The 19,289-nt window shown below is 40.8% G+C and overlaps 1 protein-coding gene across 9 annotated transcripts in view; it reads left to right on the forward strand.

The window, feature by feature from the left end:
- BIRC6 (baculoviral IAP repeat containing 6) overlaps positions 1-19,289 on the forward strand; it is a 144,357-nt gene that overhangs the window by 32,754 nt on the left and 92,314 nt on the right. For 4 of the 9 annotated variants that reach the window (XM_035108256.3, XM_035108258.3, XM_035108260.3 and 1 more), the window contains exons 14-32: positions 1,461-1,592; positions 2,747-2,878; positions 3,104-3,282; positions 5,241-5,371; positions 6,724-6,885; positions 6,977-7,108; positions 7,329-7,426; positions 7,925-8,072; positions 9,896-10,029; positions 10,942-11,088; positions 11,476-11,663; positions 12,926-13,240; positions 13,623-13,722; positions 14,129-14,343; positions 14,495-14,703; positions 14,972-15,318; positions 16,872-17,091; positions 17,560-17,693; positions 18,841-18,978. In XM_035108256.3, coding sequence (XP_034964147.2) covers positions 1,461-1,592; positions 2,747-2,878; positions 3,104-3,282; positions 5,241-5,371; positions 6,724-6,885; positions 6,977-7,108; positions 7,329-7,426; positions 7,925-8,072; positions 9,896-10,029; positions 10,942-11,088; positions 11,476-11,663; positions 12,926-13,240; positions 13,623-13,722; positions 14,129-14,343; positions 14,495-14,703; positions 14,972-15,318; positions 16,872-17,091; positions 17,560-17,693; positions 18,841-18,978 — 3,261 coding nt within the window. The remainder of the gene's footprint in view (positions 1-1,460; positions 1,593-2,746; positions 2,879-3,103; positions 3,283-5,240; positions 5,372-6,723; positions 6,886-6,976; positions 7,109-7,328; positions 7,427-7,924; positions 8,073-9,895; positions 10,030-10,941; positions 11,089-11,475; positions 11,664-12,925; positions 13,241-13,622; positions 13,723-14,128; positions 14,344-14,494; positions 14,704-14,971; positions 15,319-16,871; positions 17,092-17,559; positions 17,694-18,840; positions 18,979-19,289) is intronic. The other 5 variants (XM_035108259.3, XM_035108261.3, XM_035108262.3 and 2 more) reach the window with 4 other exon arrangements.

Raw genomic sequence — 19,289 nt, forward strand, 5'->3', positions numbered from 1 at the left:
TTATATATAAAGAAAAGCCGGGTTGCTGATTGTCATACATTAATTCCATTGATGGAACAAAACTTAATGGTAAGCAACCTTAGTGGGCAGCAGTGTCCACTACACTGGCAATACAGTGGACGCTTGGGTTGCAAACGTGTGGGAGGCGCGTTCGCAACCCGCAGCGCCGCATCTGTACATGCGTGGGTTGCAATTTGGCACTTCTGCTCATGCAGAAAGCACGATTTAGCGTTTCTGCGTGAGTGCTGAAACCCGGAAGTAACACATTCAGGTACTTCCGGGTTCGGCGTGGAACACAACCTGAAAGGACGCAACCTGAACCGTCTGCAACCCGAGGTATAACTGTAGAGTATACATCTCTTTTACCCTGTCAGGGGAGGAGGGGGAGCAATGATGATACAATATTGTGTGCTGCTCTGAATATATTTCCCTTATTTAACATAAGTTGGCTTTTTTTTAAAAAAAGCTTCTGGCTTTTTACCTTAATGCCATAATGCAAAAGGTTACACTAGTGTGGTTATTTATCTCTTGTCAGGTTAAGCCTTCAAAATAATTCCTCCCTGCAAGCCAGACATCCCTTATAATACCATAAAGGCAACAGAGATAAATTTGTTAGTACCATTTTCTTACTGCTGGAAGTCACTTGCTCACTTAATTATCTCCTGGATAACCTTTAAAGAATTCTAAAGAGAAATGGCTACACATACGTTAATTGTTAAGAGTCTTAAGTTGGTATAGTCTCACTTAGAAGTATCTGTGAGTGAATGGACAGCAGTAGTGGGGAACATTGCCTGAGTATTTATTGGAACCGGTCAGGACGTGGGTGGCGCTGTGGGTTAAATGACTGAGCCTAGGGCTTGCCGATCAGAAGGTCAGCGGTTTGAATCCCCGCGACGGGGTGAGCTCCCGTTGCTTGGTCCCAGCTCCTGTCAACCTAGCAGTTCAAAAGCACATCAAAATGCAAGTAGATAAATAGATACCACTACAGCGGAAAGGTAAATGGTGTTTCCGTGTGCTGCTCTGGTTCGCCAGAAGCAGCTTTGTCATGCTGGCCACATGACCTGGAAGCTGTACGCCGACTCCCTCGGCCAATAACGCGAGATGAGCGCCGCAACCCCAGAGTCGGTCGTGACTGGACCTAATGGTCAGGGGTCCCTTTACCTTTTAAAATTTAGTGGTAGTGCTGAAAGGATTTAACACTTTTTCTCCATCAGTGCAGAGACCAGATATCTAATATCTTAATATTGATTTTGAAATAGTTGATTCTGCCTAGGAAATGGAAGGCCTTTAACACTGGATATATTTCAAAATACAGTTGCCTCTTGGTATAGTTGTTATGAAGTTAGTGTTAAATTGTATTCCAAAAGAAATTCCAAGTAGAATCAATAAACAGGAATGTTAAGGCTTTAAGAAAACCTATAGTTGTGAGTCCTGTTTTTAAAATGTCTTTGATTCCTCAGAAGCAGCTGTAGATAGACAGATAGCTTTCCCTCTGTCACCAGCTCATAATATTGAAATTGAAAGGAATGGAAAACAAGGTCTGGATGATTTGAATGAAGAAATGCAGAATATGGATGTGGAGGAGACGCAATGTAAGTTACACAGTGTCCATTTAAAATGTATTTGCCATGTACAGGTTGGGTGAATGTATTCTGTAAGTTTTAGAGTCAATTCTCATTATTTGGAACTTGTAAAATGCTGACACTACTCTCTTTACATTTGTTGGTTTTTTGTCTGCCTTTATTGATGTATCAGAGTAACCCATTTGTTAGACAAATACTATTAATAACCAGAAGGAACAGCACAGGAAAAGAGCAGAAAACATTATAATCCTTACAGTAATCAAAAGTATCCCTAAAAAGAAACACAATATCTAAAACATAACACATCTAAAAATAATGACAGCAGTATAGAAAAACAATATTGACGGACTAAAGTAATACAAATGTAAAAGCGGATAGCAAAAATAGTGCATTAAAAGACCAACAGCAGAAAAGTACTAACATAAAACAATAAATCTCCAAGGCCTGTTTCAGTTCCTGTGAAAGGCTTTGGATGTATAATTACATCCTTCCCTACAGACCCTAGAGACAAGCCCCTTCCCTGTGGAGAGTTGACCTATATGCGTGGATATCTGAGCAAGGACTACATGGAGCATGTCCACATAAGGGGAATAGGGCTGATAGATGTGGCTCAACTCATTGTTCTTGTGTTGATGTACATGGGAACAAAAAAACACCTGCATAAGTGAGTTGAAAGCAAGTAAATGGGGGAGGTTTCTAAAATACCTCAAAGCTTAGGCTTATGCATTCCACCACCCACTCTCTTCCATGCACAAGGGAAGGAGATTGAAAGCGGAATATATAATATATACTGCCAGCCCCCATTATATCTGAATCAAAAACTGTAGTTTATTGTAAACTCTGGTTTGTTAATAAATCAGAATATTGAACCCTGATTTTATTCTTATTTGTTTTAATTAACTACAGGTAGAATGCATAACAGTACCATGAGTTCTGATGTAATGGGAAGCTATTGCTACTGCAAACAGTTTAAAGTTCTATGTTTCTTCTTGTGCATGAGTCCAAGGCTTACACCAGTGCATTCTGTACTTGGAAATCATAGTTCCTCATTATGTCTGAACCAGGTTATTATTTAGCTAATAATTAAGTGTAATTAACCTTTTTGAATAAGTTGTATATTCTTTTGAACAGATGGCTAATTTTTGAACTTTTTTTTTCAAAAGGCCCCCGACTATGTCCCTTTTTAGAGGATCATAAAGAAGATATTTTGTGTGGTCCTGTATGGTTGGCTACTGGTCTTGATCTATCGGGGCATGCTGGAATGTTGACACTAACAAGTCCAAAGCTCGTTAAAGGTAATTTTTTTACTAGAATATTTTGGAATGAAACTGAAAAATGTGAGTTTTCTGAAATTTAACAGGTAATCCCCAGTTACCCTTAGAATCGAAGACTAATTGTCTCTTCATTTCTGGTAAAATCTTTAACAAAGTGTTCATTGGTATCTGCTAGGAAAGTATACGTGTAAAATAAGTCTTAAAGAGTTTGTTGATTATGCTTATAGTCTATTTGTCTTATTCTAGGTATGGCAGGTGGAAAATACCGTTCTTTTTTAATTCATGTGAAAGCAGTGAGTGACAGAGGAACAGAAGAGATCTGCAATGGTGGAATCTGGCCTGTTGTAAGGATACCATCTCTAAAACCTCAGAATAGCAAGGGTCATTCACTTGCCTCACTTCTGGCAAAAGTTGCAGCAGGCAAGGTATTTAAATAACATATAGAGAAAGCATGGTCAAAAAGCTGCTGCTGCTGCTCAACCAGCCAGTTGCTGAAAGCCCATCTGTTAGAACTGAAGCATCATCTGTGTAATTGTAATTTATATTTAAACTAACATAGAGGTGGTAAGAGTAAAACATGGAACCTTTAGAAGTCTGTAGGTGGGTAAAATCCATATATGGAATTCAGAAAATGTGTGTTGTTTTGTTCAGTATTCCCCTGGATGGGGGAGCAGGTGTCGCTGTGGTCTAAACCACTGAGCCTCTTGGGCTTGCTGATCGGAAGGTCAGCGGTTCGAATCTTCCCAGCGGAGTGAGCTCCCGTTGCTTTGTCCCAGCTTCTGCCAGCCTAGCAGTTCGAAAGCACGCCAGTGCAAGTAGATAAATGGGTACCTATGCAGTGGGAAGGTAAACGGCATTTCCGTGCGCTCTGATTTCCCTCACTGTGTTTCGTTGCGCCAGAAGTGGTTTAGTCATGCTGGCCACATGTCCCGGAAAACTGTCTGTGGACAAATGCCAGCTTCCTCGGCCTGAAGCGAGATGAGCGCCACAACCCATAGTCACCTTTTACTGGACTTAACCGTCCAGGGGTCTTTTACCTTTTTACCATACCACCCACACCCACCCCACTTCACATTCTGTTTTTTATCTGCAAGAACATTACACAAAAAGGAATCAACAGTATTTGCAGATTTGATACTATTGGCTATGATTGTAGTTGATGTAGCCAAACTTAACAATTAATGGAATAATGGTCATTTATTTTCCAATGAGAGACCAGTAGGCTCCATTCTAACCAGAGGTTTTTTTATATATAGGTGTCCCCCCATTTATGGGGGGGTTACAGTTCGGCCCACTGTGCGCATCAGCGAAATCATGTAAAGTAGGGAGCACCCATTCTCTAAACAACCTCTGTCTCTCTCTCTCTCCAATCTATACTAAAAATACTGTATCCCAAAATAGCCTCAACGAGAATTAAGGTTCTGGGGCGGGCAGGAGGCTGGAGGACGTGTGGGAAAGCGGCTGCACATCAGCTGTTAGGTGTGGTGGCTGAGCAATGTAAATAAAGCTGTGCTGCACCTCCGGTCTCCTTGGGCTTCCTCTGACGTCACCAACATTTTTTTTGGGCTCCTGGGAGGGTCTCCTCGCAAGCTACAAGGACACTCCCAACTCTCTCACGCCTCTCCAACTCTCACCTGCCATTTCCGGGTTTGAATTGAATAATTGTTTTTAATTTCCTGGTGCTACACGTATACACAGTTGCACAAGAGTCAGTCACGTGCAAGTGGGAGTGCTCCTGTACACACAAATGCCTTTCTATCTTTCATCCACGCAAGAGGCATTATCACGATTGCAGAAGAAGTTCTAGCCCAGGGTTCCTCAACCTTGGCCCTCCAGGTGTTTTGAGACTACAGTTCCCATCATCCCTGACCACTGGTCCTGCTAGCTAGGGATCATGGGAGTTGTAGGCCAAAAATATCTGGAGGGCTGAGTTTGAGGAAGCCTGTTCTAGCCAGACAAATGCATTCAAGTAGGGCCATTGAGGAATGTGGTGATGGGTGGTAAGAATCCCAAGGACCCCAAGCCTGAGGTTCCTTATCTGTGGTGTATGATGACTTCAGTAAATATTTTATATTTTTTAACAACCTCTCCCTTGGTATAGCTGTTAAAAGGAAGCTGCAAATTAAATAAATAGACACAAATCTGAACTTATTTGCTTTCTGGCATTAGAACTTTATACTTCCATTCTGTCAAGAAATTAATTGCATTATTTTTTTAAAAAATGGCAATTTTAATGTTTGAAAACCATGTGATTTGGTTTAATAACTTGCATTGTTTTTATATGAACTTCCCAATTTAGGAGTAGGGGGAAAATGATTGTGAGCATGTGGAATATTACTTTTGAAATGTCTGTGGTTCTTTTATATATTTTTAAAAATTATAGGACAAGTCCTCTAATAAAACAGAAGTCAGCAATTCATCACGGAAATCTGACAACCTCCGTGGGTGCGACTTGCTTCAAGAAGTTTCTGTAACAATTAGAAGATTTAAAAAAACATCTGTTTCAAAGGAAAGGTGAGTTTGATATTTAGGAATTCGACCTTTTTATACAGTGATGTGTTTTAAAAATTCTTTTTCAAAAGAATTCTGTTAATTTTTCTCATTTTTATGCTGGTTCAAATAAGAATTCACAAAACTGCAAGTCCAAACTCCATTCTGTAAAAGCAGAGAAGCTTTTCAGTCATATGTTGTACTGTTTCAGTGCAAGTGTGCGTTGGAATGGCTTGGTAGAAAAATAAAATGTTTCAGAAAATGGGCCTTTGCCACTTCTGTCACTATTAGTGCACAGACCTAGGTTCTTGCTCCTCTCCCTGCCATATGGACTATACATAGCCACCAGGACATAGGGCCATAGCTGCCTTATGCTTATCTAGTCAGGGCATCTCAGTAGCTCTTAGAGTAACTTTTTTTTTTGCCTAAAGCAGCTTTGCTTTTTAAATTCAAGGGGTAAACTTCTAGACTGCTGTAAGGGGAGCTAAAGAGAGGGAAACTAAAACAAAATAAAACCCTGTGTGTTTCCGTTTCCTTTGGCTTAGGGGATGGGCCTGAGCACTGTAGTATTAAAATAATGACATTTAATGTCAGCAGCTTTCACTTCAGTACCATGTTTCTCCGAAAATGAGACGTAGCCATAAAATAAGAGGTAGCAGGATTTCTAGGGATTTGCAGAATATAAGCCATACCCTGAAAATAAGACATAGCCAGGTCGGGGCCCAGCAGCGCTGCATGGAGTGCCCCGAGCCTCTGGGACTCAGCAGCGACCGCAGCAAGAGGAGGAGGAGGCTTGCGAGGTCGGCGCCAAGCATTGCATGCGAAGCGCCCTGAGCCTCCAAGAGCCGGCAGGAAGAGCCGGCATGGAGTGCCCCAAGCCTCTGGGAGCCGGCAGGAAGAGGAGGCGGCTTGATGGGTCGGCGCCCAGCAGCGCATGCGGAGCGCCCCGAGCCTCCAGGAGCCAGCAGCAGCAACGCTGACCACGGCAGGAGGAGGCAGACGCCTGGAACTGGCTGCTGCTGCTGTTGCAGCAGCACCGACAAAGCCCCAGCAGCGCCGCGAGCCCCGAGCCAGCAGGACCCAGCAGCAGCGCCGGCCGCGGCACGAGGAGGCAGGCCCCGGAACCGGCTGCTGCTGCAGCGCCAACAAAGCGCCCAGCAGCGCCTTGCGCCCCGAGCCAGCGGGACCCAACAGCAGCAACGCCAGCCGCGGCAGGAGGAGGCAGGCACCCGGAACCATACTTAAAAAAAATAAGATACCCCCTGAAAATAAGCCATAGGTTTATTTTCTTGGGGGAAATAAATATAAGACGGTGTCTTATTTTCGGAGAAACACGGTAGTTTACATCTGTGTATTGTCTTTCTCTCCCTCCACAGAGTTCAGCGGTGTGCTATGTTGCAGTTCTCAGAATTCCATGAAAGACTTCTGAACACCCTCTGCAAAAAGGCGGAAGATGGAGTTGTGACCGAGCATGCTCAAAGTCTTGTGTTAGATATCTTATGTTGGCTGGCAGGAGTTCAGTCTAATGGACCTGGCAGGTAGAAGAACTTCATTTTTGTCTTAGGAAGCATTTTAAATAGTAAGTGTTTTGGTTTAAAGTTTGTTTTGCTTTGTGTTTCTTTTTTTCAGTTCAAAAGAAGCAAATGAGAGCTTACTGTCTAAAGCAAGGATGTGTCTCTTTGATATAGTGCGTGTGTGCTTCTTTGAAGCAGGTCGAAGCATAGCACACAAATGTGCACGTTTTCTAGCTCTTTGCATAAGGTTGGTATTATGACTTTTGTTTGCATACTTTCTCTGTTTTAATGATGCTAATTATGCCCCTTAATAGAACTTGGAAGGTAGAATTTTCTTTGGTTCACTACAGAGCCTCTCCTCCCCTGAGAAACACATTTATGCAATAACATCCATAGAATATTTGCCAGCAAGCAGTATGTGCTCTGTACCAAAGGAAAATAATAAAATGAAATTTATATTTTTGTAGCAATGGGAAATTTGAGCCAAGTCAACAAGGATTTGGCTCGATCCTTCTGAAGGCTTTGCTTGGCAATATATCTTATTTACCTGCAGCTGCAACTGGAGGTGAGCTTCATTTTTTTTATTCTTGTGCATGCATACTTTGTCATTTTTTTTGGATTAGGTTTTTGCCTGGTGGGCTTAGTTTCTGGATCTGATTCCATGTTTTATTTCCCCTCTTTAATAAGCTGCCAGTTCATGCAGGCAATAACATCAACTTTAGCACTGTGTTCCAGGCTTCTTGTCCTTATGCAGCATCTGTATGCTAATATAGGCTCCAATTATTAAGTAGTAAAAAACTAACCATACACTCCTGATTTGTTATGACCTCATGGAATGCTCTCTGAAGAAAAACACCAAATATTTGCAAGCTAAAGAAAGCCTTATATAATAGAGAATGTTTTATTTGTTAACCTAATCATTGGTCATTTTTCAATAAACATACGTTTAAACACAGTTTTAGTTGTGGTGAAGATGGTGATGATGATGATGATGATGATGATGATTATGATAATGATGATGATGAGTTACTAAACTTGATTATTGGCGGGTTTCTCCCCCTAGGATCTGTATATTGGTATTTTGTATTGCTGAACTACGTAAAGGATGAAGATTTAGCTGGCTGCAGTACTGCTTGTGCATCCCTGCTAACTGCAGTGTCCAGGCAGTTACAGGACCGGTTAACACCCATGGAAGCATTACTGCAGACAAGGTAGCTCAAAGTATCTCTATACCAAGCACATTTTGAGAAAATGTTCATAGCTCTTGTTTTATTTTTCTGTGCTCTCTTTTCAGTGTGTGTGTAAATGTGCTTGTCCTTGTGCTATTTTTGTTCTTCCTACTTCAGTAACAGGAGTGTGGATTTTCCCTTTGTCAGGATCAGGGCTATATTTTCCCTCCTGAGAAAGGAAAGTAAGAAGGAAGCTGGCTTCAAATTTATTTCCAGAACCAATTCAGAATTGCTGTATGTTTTATGACAAGGATATCTGAAGAACCGCTTTCTCCTGTATAAGACTGTCAAAAGATTATCTCCAAAAGCCCACCTCACTGTGACCTTTTTTGTAGTTGCATCAAGGCTCTGGAACGGCTTCCTGACTGAAATTTCTCTCACCACCACCCTCCCCTCTTACAGCGTACTGACACATGGCAAATAATCTTCCTTTTTAGGAGGGTGTGATGAGGTGCTAGTTCTAGCTGTTTTTGTTTTCTTCTGACACTTTTTTACAGATTTCCTCCCCACTGTTCTGTGGTGCTTAGATTTTGATAATTGAATTTTTACAGTTTTATCTCAATGGAGACATCAACTGCCTTGGATTATTTTTTGGAAAATGGGGTGGGGAAAGTGATGCAAAAGCAAGGAAACTAAATGAGTATACAGATGTATGTATATGCTAGTTATCTTATAAAAATAAATAATTCAACACAATTCATAAGCTTGTTTATAGCTGCATTCTCGTGAGTTTCTCCTAAACATAGAAACTTACTTCATAAATTAATAACAATTCACAAAACTAACTTAATAGCTCAGTCAGTAGAGCATGATACTCTTAATTTCAGGGTCATGAGTTTGAGTCCTACTTTGCGCAAAAGATTCCTGCATTGCAAGGGGTTGATCTAGATGACCCTCATGGTACCTCCCAACTCTACAATTCTATGATTCTGTGAACAAGCCTTTTCACTAATCCATAGCACAAAAATATCAACAAAAGGCATTAGTATTAAAATTTATATGTTAAATTGATCACAGTAGCAGCTTTTAAAGTAAGGGTGACATATTAGCATAGTATCAGCCCTCCTGCCACATCCCTCCCAATCTTCTTTGGAGATTTTGGGTGGTATGTAGGAAACAACACACCGAGGAGAGGAAGGCAATTAATAGCATACATTCTTCTGCTATAACCTGCCTTAAGTTGTGTTTTCTAGGCATCTTCAGCAGTAGCTTTTGCAGTTTGGTTTGTGAGGTCCCTTCCTCACAGAGTAGGTGGAATGGGACAGAGAGAGCAATGGATCCAGGAAATAGAATCAGATATTCTCTAAATGTATCAGCACAAGGTTTTAGTTGGGAACAAGTCTACAGGGTTAGTAATACTAGGTGCTAATACGTAATAATCTCTTTGGGGTGTTTCATGGGAAGCAATTCAGAAATGAAATAAAAAAAATATTAATAACAGCAGCAACATAATCAAGAGAGGTTTTGCCTCCTCTCAGGCAAAATTAACAAGAATTTGCTGACAGATTGAAGGAGCGGTGACATTGCATTATGGAAGCTCTGCTCCTTCATATTTCAAAGAAATTAACACGCCTTATAATTTTTGTTTGCACCAGTGCAGTTCTGTAAAACATTTTAACTGATGCAATGAACCAATTAGTTCCTTGTTTCCTGAAACAACAACCTTGAAGATGTGGAAGAAATCCAGTACTCAACTGTGATCCAGTTTGGAAGTCCTATGAACTTTGTTTGTCAGTTGTATCCCATAAATCAAATATGCACTTCTTCACATCAGTTAAGAGGTCAAATTGTCTTTCTCTTTCCAGATATGGATTGTATAGTTCGCCTTTTGATCCGGTGCTCTTCGATTTGGAAATGAGTGGCTCTTCTTGTAAGAATATCTATAACAGCAGCATTGGTGTACAGTCAGATGAGATTGACTTATCTGATGTTCTCTCAGGTATGCACATAGATCAGGTGGTACTATCTGCTTCTAATGTCGCTGGGAAATCTTCAAAATCAATGTTGTACTCTTCTTTTGCAATAACTTCTTTACATTTACATAATCTTCCTTGTGCAGTGTTGTCACCGAACAGAAGGAGGGGAAGGCATGGGCATGAAAATAAAAATGAGTGCAAAGTGGGGCTGCAAAAGAGAAGAGAAGTTGTGAAGCAAAAAAGAGCTTAGTAGTTGAATGGGGTTAATATGGGGGAAATGGCATTGGGTTAGCAAGTGCAGCCCCATGTGTTCTCATATTTGTGCCAAATGGCCAGTTTTACTCAAGATTCAAATGTATAACCTCTGGTAGTTGACTATTTTTCAGAGAATGTTCCTTCAAGATATGTAAATAGGTAGATCAAATTCTTGCTTTTATCACGTTGGTTTTTAATGGCTTGGATACAAAGATGGCCTTGCATGAGCAGAAGGTACTCCAGCTCATATCAGGATGTTTTTTGATGGTTGCCGATTTTCATTCTATTTCTCCCTTCCTGCTTTGGACTTCTGTGCCATGTCCTGCAGCATTCTGAAGGGCCCCTCTGCTCTCCGGAGCAATTTTGCACAAGGAAAGGAAGTCCAGAAAAGCCTGGTTTTTTTTAGTGCAAGTCCACTCCTGGTCGTTAGGGTCCTATCCAAGTTTGTAGAATTGTACTTTGCATGCTTGAAGAGGGAAACATCTGGAATCTCGTTAACTTGAGCCTAGTATACTGGATGTCAGCATCAGACAGGATATGGAGCAAGACACTGAATACTATAACACTGAATAACTTTCCATGTGCATTTGTTGGGGTGTCCATAGCCCACATTGATTACTACGGTCTTATTTCTAATAATTTTGAAACTAAATTCAACAATAATTGCTTTTTTAATTCAGGAAACGGAAAGATCAGTAGCTGTGCAGCAGCTGAAGGTAGTTTTACTTCCCTCACTGGTCTCCTGGAAGTTGAACCTCTCCACTTTACTTGCGTCTCGACTAGTGATGGAACAAGAATAGAAAGGGACGATGCAAGTACGTTTACTGGTATATACATTTTATTACTACTTCCTTAACCAGCCACACTAGACCGAAAAAAAGATTTCTAGAATGCAGTGGTTAACTTGAGCCCCCACATCAGTTTTTAAAACCAGACCAAAGTGTATGTGATGAGAAAAATGTGTGTATTTGGGTATATCAGTATTTTGATTTCCCTGCTTGCTTTTGCAAACTTAATTTTGAACAAAAGCTGCATAAAATGGTAAATTTTGTGATGAAAGGTAAATGTTCTCTAGCGACTGGCTTTTTTTTCTTTCCTTCTTTTGAGCTTGCTTTCATTTTTAGTATTTATACTACTGGAATGCATATTTAGAAGAATGCTTTGTGTGCTGCTTTTCTACATACATGTTTTTTTGTTTCTTTGTTTCATGCCAGTGAGTACCTTCGGGGTTACCCCAGCAGTTGGTGGCCTCTCATCTGGGACAGTTGGGGAAGCCTCTACAGCACTGAGTTCAGCGGCCCAGGTAGCTTTGCAGTCTCTCTCTCATGCAATGGCCTCAGCCGAGCAACAGCTCCAAGTGCTTCAAGAGAAACAGCAGCAGCTTTTGAAGCTTCAGCAACAGGTTGGAGGCCATCTCTTTCATGATGTCTCTAAACTTCAAAAGCTGAGAGAGTAGTTACCATAGTTACAAAAAGTCTCTCTCTTAAAAAAAAGTATCAAATTTTCAGCAAGAGTACATCTCCGGAGGATAGCTTAGAAGCCACTTCAAATCAATACTAAAATACAAAGTGCACATGAGTTCTTGAATCCCTAAACAAAAAGGTATTCCAGACGTATAGGGATTTTGCCTCTTAACATTAATTTACACATAGGTCTTTCCATATTTTTCTTTCTAATCTGAGATAAAGGTGGGAAATACAGTTAGATTTCTTTCAGTATGAAACACACAGGCCTCTGCTTAGTAAGAGCTATGCAACATGAATCTTACAGGATGAACAAAGAGGAAAGATGCAGAAAGATGTACTGTTCCTACAAATGTCTGCTTTAGCTAAAAATCCAATTGGGCCATATTACTTTGTACTGTTTAAGCCAGTAATCCCATTGATGGTCACATTTTACAGTTTGCACTTAGAGCTGTACACAGCCCAATTAAACAAAAGTATATTAAGACTAACCACCATTTTAAGTGCATTTTTGTGATAAGTTTATTGATTTCAGTAGAATTTACTTCCAAGTGTGCAAACTGGGGCAGTGTACCCTGTTTCTCATATTTTAAGACATACCCATAAAATAAGCCATAGCAGGATTTTTAAGCATTCAAGGAATATAAGCCATACCCCGAAAATAAGACATAGTGATAGGCGCAGCAGCAATGCCGGCCGCGCCAGGAGGAGGAGGAAAAAAATAAGACATCCCTTGAAAATAAGCCACAGTGTGTTTTTTGGAGGAAAAAATAAATATAAGACATGTCTTATAATATGAGAAACACGGTACTATTAAAATGTTTGAATGTATGAGCCACCTTGTAATCATTCTGACTTCATTTGGGTTTAAGCCTTGAATCTTAAGCAAAATTCCAATTAATACATTTGAACTAAATGTATACAGTATTGCTGAAATGGGCCATCACTTCTGAAGTGGAATTTTTAAATGTTAGTTCTTATAAATCACATTTTCCCCCCCCTGCCTTGTTTATCACCTTTTTGTGCTACTTTGCATCTTTTTTGGTAGTAACCTTTGGTATGAGTTTAAACAAAAGCTGAGGCTATTTGCTTTTTTGTTTGTTCTGTTCATGCTGCTTGTTGCTAATGCTTTTATTGCTAGTGCCTTCATAGAGGCAGCACTGGCCCTACTGTACATATGCTGCTTTTATTTTCCCTGCAGAAAGCAAAGCTGGAAGCAAAACTACATCAGACAACAGCAGCAGCTGCTGCAGCAGCATCAGCAGTTGGTCCTGTTCACAACTCTGTGCCTTCCAACTCAGTAGCAGCCCCAGGGTTCTTCATTCACCCGTCGGATGTCATCCCGCCCACTCCTAAAACAACCCCCCTGTTCATGACTCCGCCTCTAACACCACCTAATGAGGCAGTTTCTGCTGTTATCAATGCAGAGCTTGCACAGCTTTTTCCGGGCTCAGTCATTGATCCTCCACCAGTTAACCTTTCTGCACACAACAAAAATGCAAACAAGTCCAGAACGGTAACTAAACAGAAGAGCTTTCATGAAATTCCAGTCTAACTAATGTTATTGATAGGAACTACTTTGAGTGATTGCTAGTTTGCCTATTTTTCAAGGTGTAGTCAGTATGTTTTGAGAGCTAGTGCTGTTAAAATATAATATCCCCACATCTATTAAGCTAAAATTCTTCATAATGAAGCTTCAGTGTAAATAGATAACTCGTTAATGCTTTGAATCTTTTCCATTGGTGCGCTAATAAACTAATCCATATGCAGTGTTAACTGTTGAGGTTTTCAAGTTTGAGTTTCCAAAAGCTTGCCTCTCTTTACTTTTGCATGAGCTTTAGGTAATGACTGATAGAAAATGCAGTGATTGATATATTGGTTAATTTCCCCTTTTTCAGAATCCACTTGGGACTGGCCTTGCTCTTGCAATATCACATGCTTCACATTTTCTTCAGCCTCCACCTCATCAGTCCATCATTATAGAGCGAATGCATTCAGGTAAATGCTGTTATCTTCCTTTAACGCAAAAATGTCCAAAGTTCATATTTTCTAGGCTATTGGGAATTAATAGCCCAGAGCTACTTTACGCATAGCCATGGCTCAGATCTGCCTAATTTTGAACTCTTCTGTTTAAAAGCAGATTGCTTTGTCATATGAAATTAAGAGTGTTCAAGCCTGCAGCTTGTTCATAATTCACTTAACCATAGTTTGAAGGATTGTCCAAATTGTGCCGGTGATAGCTACTAGAAAAGTAACTTCTCTAGTGAGGTTAAAAATCTTTAGATGCATTTTTGTTTCTTGTGCACTTAGTTTGTGTTTTGATTGAGACTACCCTTTTAGCATTGGCACTTTGAGCTCATTGCATCTATTAAGCGTTGACATCAAACCCAACTTTTTTTTAAAGGTGCAAGGAGGTTTGTGACATTGGATTTTGGCAGACCCATTTTATTGACAGATGTATTGATTCCAACTTGTGGTGATCTTGCTTCCTTGTCGATTGATATCTGGACACTTGGTGAAGAAGTTGATGGAAGGAGGCTAGTGGTTGCTACAGATATTAGCACCCATTCTCTCATTCTGCATGATTTAATACCACCACCCGTTTGCAGGTTCATGAAGGTAAAAAAAAAATCAATTAAAAATGCTGTCTCTTATCAGATGGATTTATAAATGTTCTTACATGCAGTTAATGCCCAGTTGTTGCAGGTTTCTCATGTTTCAAATCTATGAAACTACACTGAAGGTCTCACTGTCTTTCATTTCATTTTAGATTACAGTCATTGGTCGTTATGGAAGTACAAATGCTAGAGCCAAAATTCCTTTAGGCTTTTACTATGGGCATACATATATCTTGCCACTGGAAAGTGAGCTGAAAATTATGCATGATCCTTTACGAGGAGAAGTTGAATCTGCAAACCAGCCAGAAATTGATCAACACTTAGCCATGATGGTTGCATTGCAGGAAGACATACAATGCAGGTAAGATGAGGTGTTGCAAATGTATTGTTCAGGGTTAATTTTAAAGTTGTAACAGCATGTGTACACACACACACACACACACACACACACACACACACACCAGATAGATAAAGATATATTGTCCTGTTCATTACTTTGTTTAAAGCATTGAGGCATGAGTGTGTGAAGTTAAAATATGTTGTTTCTTTTAGTTCTTATATGGGGTGTGTTTCTTAATAATGGATTTTAATTTAAAGGTGTCTTTTGCCCCCTATCCCCACTCTTACAGGTATAATTTAGCCTGCCATAGGCTTGAAACGCTTCTGCAAAGCATTGATCTTCCTCCGTTGAACAGTGCTAACAATGCTCAGTATTTTCTACGAAAGCCAGATAAAGCAGTAGAGGAAGACAGTCGAGTATTTTCTGCTTATCAAGACTGCATTCAGCTACAGCTACAGCTAAATTTGGCTCATCACGCTGTGCAGAGGCTCAAAGTAGCTCTAGGTGCAAGCAGGAAGATTCTCAAGGAACAAAGTGATCCCAAAGAGCTGATTCAGATGTCCTCCACGGAGCAGTTGCGCACTATTATCCGATACCTGTTGGATACTTTACTTAGTTTGCTTCATTCTTCCAATGGTTGGTAGCTTAATTCTATTTATTGACAAGTATGGAATTATAAGCTTGCTTGTTAATTCATTGTCAGTGCTGGACATGTACACGTATGCTTCCTACGGTACTGTTGGTCAACTCGGGGCTATGTGGAACACTGGTATTTCTCACACACAGCAGATAAGCATTTCAAGTTAAATGAATGAGACAAATGTGTAAAAGTACAGGCAAACTCCAAGCCGGGGGGGGGGGGGCTGCGTTCCTGGTTGTCATGTGCATCAGTGGAAAACCCATTAGCCTGCCCCACCCTCTTCCAGATCAAAAAATGACCTGTGTGTGCATGGTTGCATGTATTTTGAATGCATGCAAGATGAGGGTTGCTTGTGTCCCTACGAAACCTACTGCCATGATGATGGAGACAGCATTTGCCTGCCTCCAGTCCACAGGGACCTCACCTGTTTAGAATCATCATGTTCCCAGTATGCATAAAGGATAGGTGCTAGGCTGCAATGAGTTACTGTACTTTGAGTAATAACCAGTTCAAATGGGGAAATAGGAGTTGCCTTGTGGTCAAGTCTGTCTTTAAAATGTCCACCTGCTGATGAATGGAGAAAGTGCACAGTGTCTGAACCACTGCCTGGCAAAAAAAAAGTAGGAAAATTCACATAAGTTCTTAGTTTACAATATCTTTTGTGCTTGCTTATCTGAATAGTAAGCTTCTATGGCAGAAGCTTTCTGGGCAAGTGTTTGTGTTCTTTCTCACATTTAAGGAGGGGGGACCTCATTGAAGTTGATGCATTTTGGGCAGAATTATGTAGTTTATATTAAACTAGCTGGCCCGGCCACACATTGCTGTGGTTTAGTCTGTTAAATGGACCCTCAGAGTACCTCTTCAGACTCCCCTCACCTTCAGAGTCCCCCTTCATTTTGTTGAAATGTTTTACATGTGTTCTGTTTACACAGGGTCATCCCTGTGACTCCCCCCACCCTGTCCACACCCATGAGCTATCCCATCCCCTCCTCCCCCCACCCCCGGCTCATCCCTGTGGTTGTCCCCACCCTGTCCCGACCCATGAGGTATGCCGCCCCCTCCTCCTCCCACCCCCGGCTTATCCCTGTGGCTGGACATACCCTGTCCCGACCCATGACCTATCCCGCCCCCACGTCCACTCGTCCCAGCCTGGAAAGCCAACCTGAGATGCTGTGGAGAGGGAAGCTTTCCTAGCTGCTGTACCAGTGTAGCCGTCGCTAGAGAGCGATGTTTTGCAACATCTCCTGTGCTCCCAGCATGCACTTGAGGGTGATTTGTGAGTTTTGGAACACAGAGTTTTAGGGGTTTAACGTGGCCCAGGTGTGACATCTGTCTATGCATCCTGTACATGATCACACTCATATTCACGTTGGACATTGTGTCAAAATTTGAACGTAATCGGTCAAGCGGTTTCGGATAAAAGTGGACACCCACCCACATGCCCAGTTTACATTTTTATATATATATAGATTTTAGAAGCAACCTTTAGATAACTTTTATTGTGCAAAGAATACTACTTGCAATTGAATTTTTGTTGATTTCTTTAAAGGGCACTCTGTTCCTGTGGTTCTACAAAGTACATTTCATGCTCAAGCTTGTGAAGAATTGTTCAAGCACTTGTGCATCAGTGGGACTCCAAAGATACGCCTGCATGCAGGCCTTCTGCTTGTTCAGCTGTGTGGCGGCGAAAGGTGGTGGGGGCAGTTCCTTTCAAACGTCCTTCAAGAATTGTATAATTCAGAGCAACTTCTCATTTTTCCACAGGACAGGTACTTTATAAGATGTCTTGTTTTTACTTTTCAGTTGAACAGTACTTGGAAAGATTTACCACAGGAAATTAGGTAGAATAGGCAAAAAGCTTGAAGGATTTTACATCCACCCACCAACACATCAGATCTAATTGACAACTTTATAGCTGTCGTAACCATATTTATTTTAGAGTATGAATCTATATATTGGTTGATTTGGCCTAGGATGTTTCCATAATCTTGTTAGCGGCTCTAAATACTCTGTACCAAGTAGTTGCACTTTGATTTTGATCTTTACTCATGAGGAACTAGGAGGAAACGGTTAATTTAGTTAGTTATTTGGTGTTTTCCTCTGGTTGTCTTTCTCTTTCCAAATGCAGCAATGAAGTTTTGTCAGATTGGATACTATTACTTTGATTATGAATTTGAGTTGCATCTCAAAGGATCTTTTTTATAAAAAATTAAAATACTTTTTATGTATATATTTAGGGTCTTCATGTTACTTTCTTGCATTGGCCAAAGATCACTCAGCAATACTGGTGTCTTAGAAAGTTTGCTGAATCTGTTGGATAACCTGTTGTCCCCTCTTCAACCTCAGCTACCCACCCACAGATGCACAGAAGGTAATATAGATTTATGTAGTTTTCATGAAATATATTCCCTCACCAACTTTGGTATTTAAAACACTATCTCTGACTGCTACTTTGATTATTTTTGCAGGTCAGGTGAAAGTTTAATTGATGCAATGGGTTGTGCTTTGCCTGCAGTGTGGGGAGAAAAAAAGAGAGAGAGAATGATCTATTCTACTCGCTGGCTAATTTTTTGGTGTATTTTGATTAGGGTTTAAAATACCTTTAGAGGATTTTGTGGTAATGACATGTGACAGAAGTAAATGATTCATTTTTGGTCTGACATTCAATGCTTTGGTTTTGTTTTGTTGCATTTTGGTTTAAATAGCCATTCAGGGGTGCACAGTGCCATAGCTTGGATTAAGCGGCCTGTGCTTCAGTCTGATCACAGAAAAGGGGATTGGCTATTCTGCCCCACCTCCTGCAGCTACATTGATTGCTCTTCTAGGAGGTCCCCTAAATGTGAGGATTGAGGGGAGTACAAGGTGCTGCAGCACAAAGTGTGTCTGGAAAACCCTTGTGCATGGACGATCACTAGGCCCTGGTCCTAAGGTCAAAATACTCATTCTGGATATAAGAATGCTTTCCCTAACCTGTTTGAATGTGCACCTTTTCTACATACTTCAAGGCTTACAATGCATAGGGAAACATAAACTGTTGTTGAATTGGCTGTAGAAACATCCTTTACTCTGTTTCCATAGGGGCATAGGAAACTGCCTTATAGTGATTCTGCCTCAGTCCTGTTGACATACTGGCAACAGCTCACCAGGCGACAGACAGGACATTCTAAGCAAGAGCTTTTATAACTTTTCATGGTGACACACTTTTTAGACATGCATCATTTCATGACACAGTAATCCAGTTTTACTAGCCAGAGGTTAAACTAATCCCTTTCCAGTCCCAGGAGGAGCGCAGGGAGTGTTTGCGCAACACACTACAGCCAACACACTAACATGACTCACGACACACAGTTTGGAAAGCTCTGTTCTAAGCCCTACCTGGAAATGTTGTGGTTTCAACCTGGAACCTTCTGTATGCAAAGCAGATGATCTACTAATGAGCCATGCCCCTTCCCATCACTCTTTTTCTTAGCTGAAGTGTTTTTTATTGAATCACTTAATCAAATTGTCTTATTTTAAAGGTGTTCTAGACATTCCTATGATTAGCTGGGTTGTAATGCTGGTATCCAGACTCTTAGACTACGTGGCAACTGTGGAAGATGAAGCAGCTACAGCTAAGAAGCCTTTGAATGGAAAAGAGAGAGACAGATTCTTGACAGGTGCAATATATATATACTTAATATGGCAAAGCTTGCTTGTAATTTTTATTTGAGATTAGATAACTTAGTTTAAATGTGCAATTTGTAAAAGGCAGAGTGTTGTAAAATGTCCATATGATTACTTTTAAGCAACTTTGAAAATGGGAATAAACAATACTGGATACATGCAGGGAGAATCTCCATAGGGCATAATGGAGCCTTTACCACCACCTTTCTTGGCAGCTGTTTGTAATGCACAAGGCAATCTGACAGTGCTTTGCATTCACCTACCATTTTCTGCAGTGGAGGATGGAATCACTCATTCCACTAGG

The sequence above is a fragment of the Zootoca vivipara genome, chromosome 3, assembly GCF_965207765.1.
Source record: "Zootoca vivipara chromosome 3, rZooViv2.hap1.1, whole genome shotgun sequence".
In the NCBI taxonomy this organism is placed as follows: Eukaryota; Metazoa; Chordata; class Lepidosauria; order Squamata; family Lacertidae; genus Zootoca; species Zootoca vivipara.